General features: G+C 52.5%; 4 protein-coding genes across 4 annotated transcripts; 3 read left to right on the top strand and 1 right to left on the bottom strand.

Moving 5' to 3' along the window:
- The first annotated feature begins 2545 nt into the window (after positions 1-2545).
- BDP81DRAFT_164525 (uncharacterized protein) lies at positions 2546-3302 on the top strand. Its single transcript, XM_060582082.1, has one exon. It carries the CDS (start codon positions 2741-2743, stop codon positions 3248-3250), a length of 510 nt encoding a protein of 169 aa, XP_060449113.1. The 5' UTR covers positions 2546-2740; the 3' UTR covers positions 3251-3302.
- On the bottom strand, positions 3303-6224 carry BDP81DRAFT_164529 (uncharacterized protein). Its single transcript, XM_060582083.1, has 3 exons — positions 4768-6224; positions 4104-4719; positions 3303-3806 (listed from the first exon to the last, which is right to left on the bottom strand). Exons 1-3 carry the CDS (start codon positions 6142-6144, stop codon positions 3355-3357), a joined length of 2445 nt encoding a protein of 814 aa, XP_060449112.1. The 5' UTR covers positions 6145-6224; the 3' UTR covers positions 3303-3354.
- A 446-nt stretch (positions 6225-6670) lies between these two features.
- Positions 6671-8768, top strand: BDP81DRAFT_342735 (adaptor complexes medium subunit family protein). The gene is made up of 5 exons (XM_060586044.1): positions 6671-6775; positions 6832-7275; positions 7332-7534; positions 7587-8394; positions 8448-8768. The coding sequence occupies exons 1-5, from the start codon at positions 6773-6775 to the stop codon at positions 8535-8537; spliced, it is 1548 nt and encodes a 515-aa protein (XP_060449111.1). The 5' UTR covers positions 6671-6772; the 3' UTR covers positions 8538-8768.
- Positions 8769-8976: 208 nt separating this feature from the next.
- On the top strand, positions 8977-12161 carry BDP81DRAFT_368350 (anaphase-promoting complex component Cut20/Apc4). Its single transcript, XM_060586557.1, has 7 exons — positions 8977-9416; positions 9469-9796; positions 9847-10432; positions 10484-11194; positions 11246-11303; positions 11360-11509; positions 11560-12161. Exons 1-7 carry the CDS (start codon positions 9185-9187, stop codon positions 11883-11885), a joined length of 2391 nt encoding a protein of 796 aa, XP_060449110.1. The 5' UTR covers positions 8977-9184; the 3' UTR covers positions 11886-12161.
- Positions 12162-12306: the final 145 nt, after the last annotated feature.

Below are 12306 nucleotides of genomic sequence, written 5' to 3'. Positions count from 1 at the left end.
CCGTTTCTTCTCGTGTTCAAACTCTCTTATTCCTCTCCTTCATCTGCCCATGTCTATCCATACATACACTCGTCCTATCGCACCACTCATCCGCTTCCCTAAATATTCACGATGTCTTCACCTACCTAGATCTTAGGAACATGGTCACCATACCAACGCCGTTCATCACTGAGGTCATCGCAGCGGCAGCAAGCAGGGGCTAACAATTGGAAAACGGTCCCTTTACTAACGCAACTCGACTCGACTCCGACAGGGGTGCTAAGGGCGCCAAAGCAGGACACCACCTCTATCCACAGGGGGCCGTGGTTGGCAGCAGACTCCCCAAAGACTCCCCAAGTCTCCAGGACTCCTCTTGGAGTGTCAGTCTTGAGGGGCGGTACCTTGGTTAGTCTCATCCTCGATCCACGCTGAGCCCATGAACCCCTGAACGAAACGGACACTAGAAGTCCAACTGTGCAAGCAGTGGAGAGAATACTGCAGACTCTCACTCAACCTTCAATGAACAGGGCACCCAATGGCATAAGGTCTCTAGCGTCATGTACAGAGTATAGGAACATCATCCTTCTCCCCCATGAACAAACAGCAGGGCCTATACGAAAAATGGCGGGAGGCGTGGTCCTCTCGGTCGTCAGTCGACACTATCCGTACAGAACAAGTCAGTGCTTCCCTTCCCACCTGCAAATCTCCATACGAAGATCCGATCCACGACAGAAATCGGCATTTCTATTTTTTCTCTCACAACCCATGTGGGGTCCCATTGAAACAGGTTCATTAAGAATGACACTGTGACTGGTGACTGCTGCCTCCCTCTCTTTCCCCTGACACCACCTCCGCCCTCTCCCAGTCCTGGCAGTCCCCCTCCGAACCCACTCTTGCACCCACGAAGTCTCGACACGACCACCACCAAAACGGCCCTCGTTAATTAAACCAACAGCCACAGCCACCATCTCACGCTTTGCCCATCCTTACCGCGCATCCCTACTGCGGTAGCCGTCGTCGTCACTCGTCACTCTCGTCTTGCCAGTCTGTCACCCAGCGGACGGGAATATCTCGAGTCCGCTTTGCCGATAGTGCCCGAAGCCGGCGACGGCCTGCCGTTTCTCTGCTTCTGTTTCTTCTTATCCACTTGAAAATACAGTTAGATAAAAGAGAGTGACAGGCTCAGTTATCAGTCAGCCATCAAGCAGATGACTGAGACCTTGCTTGTCCCCTCTCCATACGTCCCAAGCCCTTCCAAGCCGTTTTCTCGTGTCAAACCCTTGATTTCCCTTACCATATCTTAGGTAAGAGTGTCCACGACAAGAGGAATGGAAGGCGCAATACCATGCCGTAACTCGTGACCAACGCCTTTTGCTTTTCACGTGGGACCGTCGGCACTAGGTAATACGGATTGAGCACAACACATGTAAGAAACGATAGCCATGGTGCCATTCACGTAATTCGAAATACCGTCCGCTCCCCCCTGCCAATATCACTGGTGGCAGTAGATCCTCTCCTCCTCGCTCCCCGGATCCCCCATCCGAGCCGTTGGGAAACAATTAAAAACAAGAGAACCCGTCCGTTACTTGACAGCTCGTTTCCTCCTACATTTCAATTAACGGCCTAGAAGGGGAGGAAAGATAGGTGGAGTAAGGGAAGGGGCTCAAGCAATGCGGCATCCGCGGCAGAGGTAGCGAGCGCATTGAGCGCGAACGGTCGTCGAAACGAGCACACCACCAAAGGAAAAATTCCGATACGGAGGGACCTATCCGTACACAGTAAGTCTGCCATTATCTGTCCTCTTAAGAATGGGAAGAAGAGAACGAGCGTTTGTCGCAAAAAATCAGAAGGAAGAACGGCAGGGGTTCCCTCGTCTTGCCCCGTTCAAGGGGGCGGGCCAAACGGCAAACCACCTAGGGAAACTCTATCACTCTCCGTACCTGATCAACACGTCTACGACGTCTTTAATATAGGTAGGCAGTCCAAGTAGTTGATTAGTGTTGTGCCCGTACTACCACACTCAAAGTTCCAACAGCTCGGAAAAACTTTCCATCACTGACAGGCCTTAATCTTACCAGCTAAATCACCCAACCGTGATATACTTTCCCCCCAGTGACCATCTACTAGCTCTTAATTACTTGCAGAACGCGCCCGAGCTCTGCCCATGCCAGGGTTTGACTGCTTGTATCCCCGTGTCAATCTTCATGCTGCCATGCTCACGAACGTCTACACCACTAAGGTGTGCTTTTGAAGTCTCGAAAGACTGCTGAGGGCACAACATGAGATGAAAATATGAGGAAGAGAAGAGACTGCTGAAATCACGCTCGTATCGTTGTATAAGCAGGGACCCGCGGCGCAAGCATCCTAACTTTCAGGTCAGATTGAATGGTCTCACTTGCACATCACCATTTACGTGTACCATTTAAACAGGTCTTGTTTGATGACTGACGTTGGATAAGCTTAGTCTTACGGTCGCTATTCACGGTCACACTCGCCCATTAGGTTGAGGTTTATGTGCGAAAGCAGCGACTTGTTTAGATCATGGCTCGCGGAGCTTGATACAGTTGACTCGGACAGAAGCCAGGTTAACCCTCATCAAGTCAAGTAAAGTAAAATATGCGTGTTCTTCGTCAGATACCTCGGGTAGAACTATGCAGGCCGCTCCTTTGGAGAAAATAGACGCCTCAGCTTGCTGGCATGAAATATCTCTCTTCAAGCCAGGGTCCAAAAGTGACTGATCATCAAGTAGATAGCCCAACGGATGCAAACGTTGATCTCGTCCAACTCTTTCTCAAAAAATCTTCAGAAAGCAGGCGTACACTTCACCCTGCTTAGCGGGCCGTTCTTGGTGACCAAATTCATGGCCACCTCTCGAGTCCTTGAGACGTCTTATTGTACAAGATCGACCGTAACCACGAAGGTGATCGCATCGCTTTTGAGCCCCATTTTACGCCAGAATCCACCAACATCGCAAGAGAACAGAGGGGGTATCGAAAAGCTCCAGGGAAGGACGGTATTTGGGGGTATGTCGTTCGTGGAATTGCCAGGTCACCGCCTGGAAATGGTTGGAAGTTGGGAAAGCTGTAAGTCAGTGGGAACAACAATTTTGGAAACCTACCTCGAGGGCTATGTGGTCGCGCCGATCGCGATGCCCTACTTGCCGGGTATATCATCCACGTCTTCGAAATGTCGGTGGCCATGGAATCGGGCTGTTTTGTGGTCTAGTCATCGGACTGGTCTACGTCGGGAAGCGGAAGCCCAGTGGACCTAGATCCGATCGCGTCGAGTGACACACCAAAAGGGGTTAGTTGGGATGTTACCCAAAGCTCATGGGCGACGACGCTTGACGTCTAATAGCAAGTTAGCTCATTATGTTCAACATCTCTTGAGCCTCTTGAGCGTACCTTGTTGAGCTTCAGCATCCAGCAGGTCGTCCACATCCGACCTCTGGCGTTTGCCAGAGGCTGAAGGGGACTCTACGGTAATCTCATCATCCCCTTGCCCGGAAAATTCTCTCCAGTCGATCTCTGCTAGACCATCGTCTTCGACGGTAACCTCAGGTCCAAGGTCCTCGGTATCAGGTAGTTCGGCGTTCAGATCAAGTTCGTTCTCGTAGGTGACCTCTTCGTCCCCGTTCAAGGTAGACGTGGCACTGGTGTTAGGGGTTACCTTTTCTGCGGAGCTTTCATTGGCGTGGTCGACGATCTGATCTGCGATGATTGCTGCGTCTGCATCGTCAAATATGTTCTGTACGTCAGCAGCAGTGCTGAGAGCAGCAGCTTCCTGCGTTTCCAAGGCGAGTGGGTCGGATTCATGGATCTCTGGAGCTTGGGTTCTAGCGTCAGCGTCTGCAGTCGAAGAAAATGTGATGCTGGATTCTGAATAAGATTGCAAATGGCGGAACGTTCTTTGCGAGAGGAGTCCCTCGGGAAGCGCCAACTGCAAATTGCCGAAGGGAGAACGCCCTCGCTGTCGAGCAGATTCCTTGGTCACTCGCACCAAGGACTCGAACCGAAAATCGTCTTCCTCCGCCATCTGGTCTGCGACAAAGGTCGAAGTGCAAGTGGCGCAGAGACAGAAATGAGGGTAGAAGCATAGAGTGACTTGAGAAAGGTCGTCATTACCTGCCTCCCCATTCTCTTGGGGCTGCTGATCCTCCGTTGCATCTTCCACGTCGGCGTCTTCAACGACGCTCATGTCTGCAACTGCGGTGGATTCATCCATCAAAGAAGCCTCGGTATCAACCATGGTAGCCTCGACATCCGGCATCGAAATAGCGCTCTCGTCTGGCTGCAAGGAATCCTCCCCGGTGGCGTTCTGCGACTGAATATCGTCTTCCCCGGTGATGCCATCGCCGACATCGTCGTCTTCGTTGATCTCCTCATTCTCGCCTTCGGCATCATCCAAATTGTGCTCACCGTGTCCGCTCTCGGCGGGAGATTGCGGCCACGCAGCAGCATCGGCGTTATCTTCTTCTCCTATCAGGTCAGGCTCATCATCCATGATGTCGGGCACCTCGCTCTGTGCGCGAGATGCGAAATAGTAGCTAATTTCATCGAGTCCTTTGCCATTATAGGCATCGTCAACGAGCGAAAGCCAGCGCTTCTTGCAATTAGGCCTCGTTGTCAGGTATGCATAGAGGGGCTTGGATGCATCAGCATTCTGGTTTCTGACCAGTGAGTCGAACACGGAAATAATCTGGCCCAATGTGATGTTCCAAAAGACCTCTGCTTGGCTAGACTTTGAGTATGTTAGCAGGGCCTGTGTTTTAGGCGGATGAGAACTTACTTCAGTGAACTCAAGGCCAAGCTCGTCGATTTGGAACACAAGCTCGTCAAAAGGGCCCAATTCACTGGCAAGCTCTCGACGGAAGCCTGCCAATACACCCTCCATTTTGCAGTGTAATAGAGACAGGTCATTGAAGAAACACTCCTTGCCTTGGCTGTCCGGGGACCCATAGAAGAAAGGATAGTCGATGCCCTTGTACGAGACAGTGACGACGGGAATTTCCATCTCTTCGTTAGTTGGCGTCTCGGCCGACACAGACGATCGCGCGTCGGCAAGAACTTCGTCATCGAATTCCACGTGCTCGTGGATAGATGAGTTTTCAGCAACTGCGTCGTAGTCTTCGGTGTTGACGACATCATCATGGGTATCCTCATCGTTGACCTGGTCAGCGTTGGCAACGGCCATGATGCTCTCAAGCTCTTCCTCGGGCTGCGATTCCATATCTTCGCCCATGGGATGATCCTCAGCATCCTGTTCCGTCGGGAAATCGCCGTCGGTCTCTTGGTGGTCTGGAGGATGCTCTGGGTGAGTATCGCTGGCGTCCACTACGGCATCGACGGTTGCTACGTTGCTGCCGTCGTTGAAGTCTATCTCGTGCAGGTCATTGACTTCCTCGTCTTGGGGTTCGACAGCTTGCTGTTCATCTAGACCAGCATCGGCATCGTTAACGTCAAACACGTCTAGGTTTGCGTCCAAGTTGTCTGCATTATTTGAAGAGTCCGCAAGCTCTTGGTCGGCTTCGTGGGCTTCCGTTTCTTCTTGTTCCCCAGCATTTCTCGCGGGGCTCAGGCCGCTTTGTGGGAAACCTTCCTTCTCTTCCACTAGTTGCCATTCCTCTTTCTCAAGGGTGATGGGGCTCTCGTCCTGACTGTTCACGTCCTGGTCGTCCTCGCCCTCGTTTTTCTCGTCCTGGGCTACGTCCTCATCGTTTGCCGGACCGTCTTCCCAACTGATCTCATTCTCAGCGAACAAACCATCTTCGGGCTCGGCAACATCGGCGTAGGCAAGAGATTCATCTTCGTTTACGTAAGAGTCTTCAGCTTCTATCGCGCTAACAGAATCAAGGCCATCAACTTCAAGCCCATAAGTGGGGTCTAGGTCGCCGGGCTGTAGTGATGCATCGGCGGCAACAGAAATAGCATCAGTCTCTGCATCGGCATGTTCGTCGATGGTCTGGTGTTCCGGCTCTAAGGTGCTCGTTTCAACGTATTCCGCTTCCTCAGCGACGAAGTGGGCATCGGCGGGAACTGAGGTGACGTTGGCGCCTTCTATGACGACGGCAGGAGCTGCCGAATCGTCCTCCGAATAGTCAATATACTCCTCGTGGAGCTGGCCCTCAAAGCCTAGGGTTGAGGCTGGGGCTGCTTCGGCAGTCATTCCTGCTACAACCGGGAATTCGTACAGCGATGTCTGGTCTCGCGGTCAAGATTACGTTGCCTCTGTCGGGACGCTTGTCTCTTTGTCTGGCAGGTTCGGGTCGTGAGAATTCGGATGTCCGCTCGATGACGCTGACGAAAGCCAAAGGGTCAGGTATCAGCTAGAGGTCGCTTCGGTAGTATTTCGTGTGTATAGAGTTCTGAGTTTCCGGTGTGTTTTCCTTTGAAGGTAGCTCCCGTGGGTATGGACTGAGGAAGGAAAGGGAGCTTTGGTAAAACAAAGAGTATGGATATGGCGGGTTGAGGCCAAACAAGACGGATGAGGTGGAGTTGACCAAGGCGCGTGGGAATTTAAAAAAAAGGTCCCAGGTGCAACCTCCACCCCTCTACGTGCCGTAGGCGCAGGTTGACGCGCCTTCTGGAGGCAGCTGCCGCTTTACCATTTACGGATTAGTGCCGGCTGCTGTACGTAAGGTTGTATGGTCCGTGCACTGGCCAGATTCACAATTCCGACCTCAATATTCAAGCTCCCAATGTGGTCCCTCCTTCGGCCTGGACCTTGAAGTCGAATTGCGACAGTCCACCTACTTCCTCAATTCGCTCTATACCTGTCACCATACTCCGCCAAAATGGTAAGAGGAGTCTTGCGGCAGCTGTGCTTTGGGTATCGACATGCTAACGCTCTCAGGTCGTCCTCGCAGCTTCGATTTGCACCCGCGGCGGGAAAGCTGTCCTCTCCCGTCAGTTCAGGGAGATGCCACGATCCCGCATTGAAGCCCTCCTCGCGTCCTTCCCGAAGCTCGCCGACAGCGGCACCCAACACACGACCGTCGAACAAGACAATGTGCGCTTCGTCTATCAGCCCTTGGACGAGCTTTACATGGTTCTTATTACCAACCGCCAATCCAACATCCTCCAAGACATCGATTCCCTGCACCTGTTCGCTCAGGTTGTGACCAGCACATGCAAGAGCCTCGACGAGAGAGAGATTCTGAAGAATGCATACGAACTTCTCAGCGCCTTCGACGAGCTGGTGACGCTTGGATACCGCGAGAACTTGACCATCAGCCAGATCAAGACCTTCCTCGAGATGGAGAGTCACGAGGAGCGGATCCAGGAGATCATCGCACGAGTCCGTTTGACCGATACCCAGTACCTGGAGATACATCATACTGATTGTAAGGATAGAACAAGGAGCTGGAGGCGACAGAGGAGCGCAAGCGGAAGGCCAAGCAGCTGGAGATGCAGCGGAAAGAATCGGCTCGAGCCGGCCGCGTTGGTGGTGGTATGCCCAGAACACCCAACTACCCGACTTACACCCCCCCTACGCGCCCGACCCCGACGGATACGTACGACTCTTACGAAGCTGAGAAGAACAAGACGTTCAACAAGTAAGTGACTTGTGGATAATACGTGGCGGTGACTGCCCGCTAACATCCACAGGCTGAGTGCCCCGAAGGGCAAGGGTATGCAACTCGGCAAGAAGTCGAAGACCACCGACATGTTCGAGCGCGTTCGAGGCGAGATGGGGGCCGAAGTCGATGATACCCCCCTTGTTACGCCAACCCCAGCTCACGTTCCCGAACCTGCGGCAGAGTCTCGCGTTTCCTCTACTCTTGGCCGTGACGCCATTCACATCGTGGTCAACGAAGCTATCAGTGCCAAGTTGTCGAGAGAGGGTGCCCTGAACTCTCTTGCGATAAGTGGTGACTTGAACCTCCGTATCTCGGACCCGAGCTTGACCAAGGTCAAGCTGAACCTGACTGCCAACGCCTCCCACGGTGCTCAGTTCCGCACGCACCCCAACGTCGACAAGAACCTGTTCAACAGCACCAAGACCATCCAGATGAGCAACACTGCCCGCGGCTTCCCTACCAACCAGTCAGTTGGCGTGCTGCGTTGGAGAGCAACGGCCAAGGCAGACGACACCAGCGCCTGCCCCATTACGTTCACTGTTTGGATCAACAAGGATGCAGACAAGTACAACATGACGGTCGAGTACGAGCTCACGGGCGGCGACACATTGAAGGATGTTAGCGTGATCATCCCCTATCAGGCCAGCGAACCTGTGGTATCGAGCTTCGATGCTTCGTATGAGGTTTCTGGCGACTCACTGGAGTGGAACATTGGCACGGTTTCGGATGAGAACCCTAGCGGTTCTTTCGAGTTCGAGGCCGAGACCAACGACGAGAACGACTTCTTCCCAATGACGGTCAGGTTCTCTAAGACCTCTCCCTTCATCGATGTTGATGTAAGTTGCGCCTCGACAGTTTCTATTTGTTCGGAAGCTAATGCATAAACTAGGTTACCACTGTCTCTCTGATTGAAGAGGACGAGGAGGTCACTTTCTCGAAGGAAATTAAGTCTCACGCAGACAACTTCCTAATCGAATAGAATGTAGCTACTTTTAGATTGAGACTGGAGCGGGATAGTCAGGGGTAGCAAAAGCTGGGCGCCAACTGATGAGTTTTCCAAACAGCGGGTTGACTTGCGGTGCTGGGAAACGGCCATGATATTCGGCTGCATGAAATGAAACGTATCTTAGAGAGTCTAGGGGATGCGAAAGCTCCGAGTAAAAGAAGTTATTTATCGACTAACATCATCTCTGCCCTGGGCCATACTCCGTACTGCTGTAAAGGAAAGAAAGTATTCCACCGCGATCGAGCTGTTGATCCACCACGTCTTGCAGTGACAGTGTTGCGCGGGGCGCTAGCCCATCCTTGTCAGTGGCAGGTACAACGCTGGGTGCAGTTCCCACAGAATGAATGGGCGGGACCTACGAACGAGAGGTACCTACCTGATGTACCTCAACTCACACTTCGACATCTGTAAAAGTCGTGAACCTTCCAAACAACAACAGCTATTTGCGCGAAGCAGATTCGCCGAACCCAATTGAACTGCGGATCTCACAGCTCAATTCCATGAAAGTCAACACTCAGACGCCTGGTAGTTGCCGTCAACAAATCGTCCCACGGGACTAGCAATGGTCCTTCGAGAAGTCATCACTCCCCTCTTAATACGGATAGCTTCGTATATTCGAAATGGATGAAACCATGCAGCTACGGCACTACAGCGATACCAAGTTCGACCACCGTGTCGCCGAAGGCTTTCCATGCAGTAACCCAACGGTTGACCTCTCGGTCAGCTGGGACGCACAAGGGAAGAATCTTTTGATCTATCGCCCCAGAGAACACGTTGTGTCCAAAATCCACCAGTTTGCGAAGCCAGGTCAACAGGCTCCAGAGCCCCAAGCTGTGAGATGGAAACCAGACGGTACGAAGGTATTCTCGACTATACTAGAGAGCAGTGTCTAATTTGATCACAGGCCAATTTCTTGCTGTGGGCTGGAGTGACGGGTACGTGAGGTTGATGGGCCTGGAGAACAACAAGGCTGCACATCACATTCGCGTTTGTGGGGATGACACAGCGGCGCCAAACATCACTCACATCGGCTGGTCGCGCAACATAGTGGGCAGATCGCAGAAGCAAGCCCGGCAGCCGCCTCCGCAACCATGGCAAAAACTCATGTCAGAGGAGCTGAATTTACCCGGCAGCCCGGCCTCGTTGGAACTTCCTCGAGAACTCGCCTTCTTAGAGGTAGACTCTGCATTACCGAAAATCAGTCCTCTACCTAGTTCCAGCGCCGGTGCAGGGTGAGTATAGTCAGCTATGATTCAGATGCTGTTGCTGACTGTGGCTTTAGCGAAGATGGCTTGGTGTTCACATTAAGAACTGGCATAGACTTCCTGTTCCAGCCTTTCAACACAGAGGACAGTGACCAAGTCTTTGTCATGGTGGTAGGCACGAGTGATGGCCGCCTCCATCTCAGCATTTACGATTCCTTCGTCATCGGCGACTTCCGATACACGCTTCCCAGCTCCATGTACAGACCAGGTGTTCTTCAGCTCATTCAACATACCTCTCATCCAGAGGTTTCCACCCACGCTCTCCTCCTAAAGTCCTCAGCCGATAACGACCAGGCAGTATACTTGGTTCCCATGGATCTGCCCTTTATACCCTCGTCCCCCATCAATATCTCTCTCCTAGCGTCAAAGCTCACCACGTTACAGAAGCTGCTGCGTTATGTTAAGCAGACGCAGCTCCACATGCAAGTAGAGTATAAGAACACAAGGGAGCTGCCGTCCAAGTTCTTACGAAGTGTCGAAGGAGACTTGGAACAGATAGCACATGGGCCGACAAATATTGTTCAGGCTCTTTACCACACAGTTGTCACTGGCCATGCACATGAGCCACTCCGAGAATGGTTGGTTGACAGTTTGGCCGAGCGCGTAAGTAGACGCTTTTCTCGCTATGAAATGTGCAACTGACAGCTTTTCAAGGGTCACAAGCGATGGGACAAGGCCGTGACTGCGGGACTGGAGAATTTGCGCGGGTTGATACATGAAAATCTTCTCCCATCATTAGAAAGATGCGCCATCATTCTCAGTCGCCTTCGTGGCCTTGCTCAGTTTTACGACTCGCGCGACGATATTGGCTTCTCTGTGGCCCAAATCACCCGCGCAATGGACATAGTGTCTTGCATTACAATGGTCGGACACAAGATTCTCCTGAACGTCATGGACGAACTCGACCTCTTCCATGCCTTCTCCACGTGGATGCGATTCCAGATTGACCGTTTTGCGGCCCCGAACTCGGCGAGCGAAGAATTGACGGAAAAGGAGGCTACAATGGAGAACAGCAAGGTTCTTGTCTACGTGCAGCGCTACCTCATCGAGAGCCCCATGGCCATATTCCTGGACGAAGTGGCCACAGACGATTACTCGGCGAATTGGGAACGAGCTGAAAGCGGGACGTCAATGCTCGAAGAGCTAGATACACAGCTCAAACGCCAGGAAGAGGGACAGGCATACCTGAAGGCCTTCCCAAATGTGGGCTTCTTGGTCGACTACCTCACTGCCCGCGTGAATGGGGTGTTCAAGGATATTGCCGAAGCACAGAAGAGGAGCGTTCGATTTGGTCAGCCGACAAAGATTGGGTTGGGCCAGAAAATTGCGAAGATCGACTCTACCATGTGCTCGGAAAGACGAGACGTAAGTGTTCAAGTTCCTCAGTGCCAACACGCTCAATTGACATTTTTGCAGGACGAAATTGATGGCCTCACCTTCACCGCCGTGACCGAAGAGGGTCGGGATCAAGAGTGTCAGTACTTTCTCGTGACTACCAGCCAAGTCTCACACTAACCGACAGCTTGACAGTCTTCGTCTTCCGAACATCTATCCGCATCATCAACGGTATCAGCAGCAGCGTCGCCACGACAGTTGCTGCCCTATCTGTAGACGATGGCAAAATCGCCGAGGTCAAGTTCATGGACAGCACTACGTTAATTCTGCTTGTGAACAGACAAGGTACACTCATAACTGCATATTCTAAGGCTTCTACTAAAACCCCTCTCTAGGAAAACCCGCCAATGTCACTATGGTACCCATCCAGTCTCCCAGCATTAATTACGTACCCTATCAAGAAAACAACCTGCCAGCTTCTACACCTCTATACAAACAAATCCAGGCAGAGCTCGTCACGAAAACACTCCCCGAAGACCCGTCCTTCACGCCGATACGGATGGACGTACAAAATGCCACGGACGCCCGCGGCGAAGTCCCGGCACGCGTATGCCTCCTCGGCGCCAGCCGCTCAATCTACAAGGTCTTCAGCCTGTCGTCCGGCCACGACGACAAGGACGCTCCGCGAAAGACGTCGGCACCAGCCGCGCGTGGTGACTAGAAGACGCCCGTGCCCCTGTCGCCAGGTAATATGTTCAGGGTGCCGCCAAAGCGGTTCACGCCGCGCAGTAAGAAACGCATGGCTGTGCTGGATATGCGGAGGTTGGAGGCCGCCACGCTGGATGAGCTGTTCCATAGAGAGTAGGCTTGTTAGAGTGGGATGGGAGAACTTAGATGATGTGGAGTGGGTGAATAGATGAATGGGAGTAATATTACCGAGAAAAGCGTTGCTGGAGCCCCCTTTCCCTACATCAACGTTGGCAACGCAGAATAAGGGTTTTTTTCGTCTCCTGACAAGCAGTAGCTGCCATAAACTTTTGCAAAGTCGGCAAGTTCAGCCACGATTCTCCAAGCTCTTAGGAAAGTACGGCTGCAATGAACCTCCTTCTTCTACGGATTGAGCTTGTCGACCACATTGGAGA

Source organism: Colletotrichum phormii (assembly GCF_030913505.1).
Source record: "Colletotrichum phormii strain CBS 102054 chromosome Unknown BDP81scaffold_4, whole genome shotgun sequence".
In the NCBI taxonomy this organism is placed as follows: domain Eukaryota; kingdom Fungi; phylum Ascomycota; class Sordariomycetes; order Glomerellales; family Glomerellaceae; genus Colletotrichum; species Colletotrichum phormii.
This window is presented reverse-complemented; position numbering and strand designations above follow the sequence as displayed.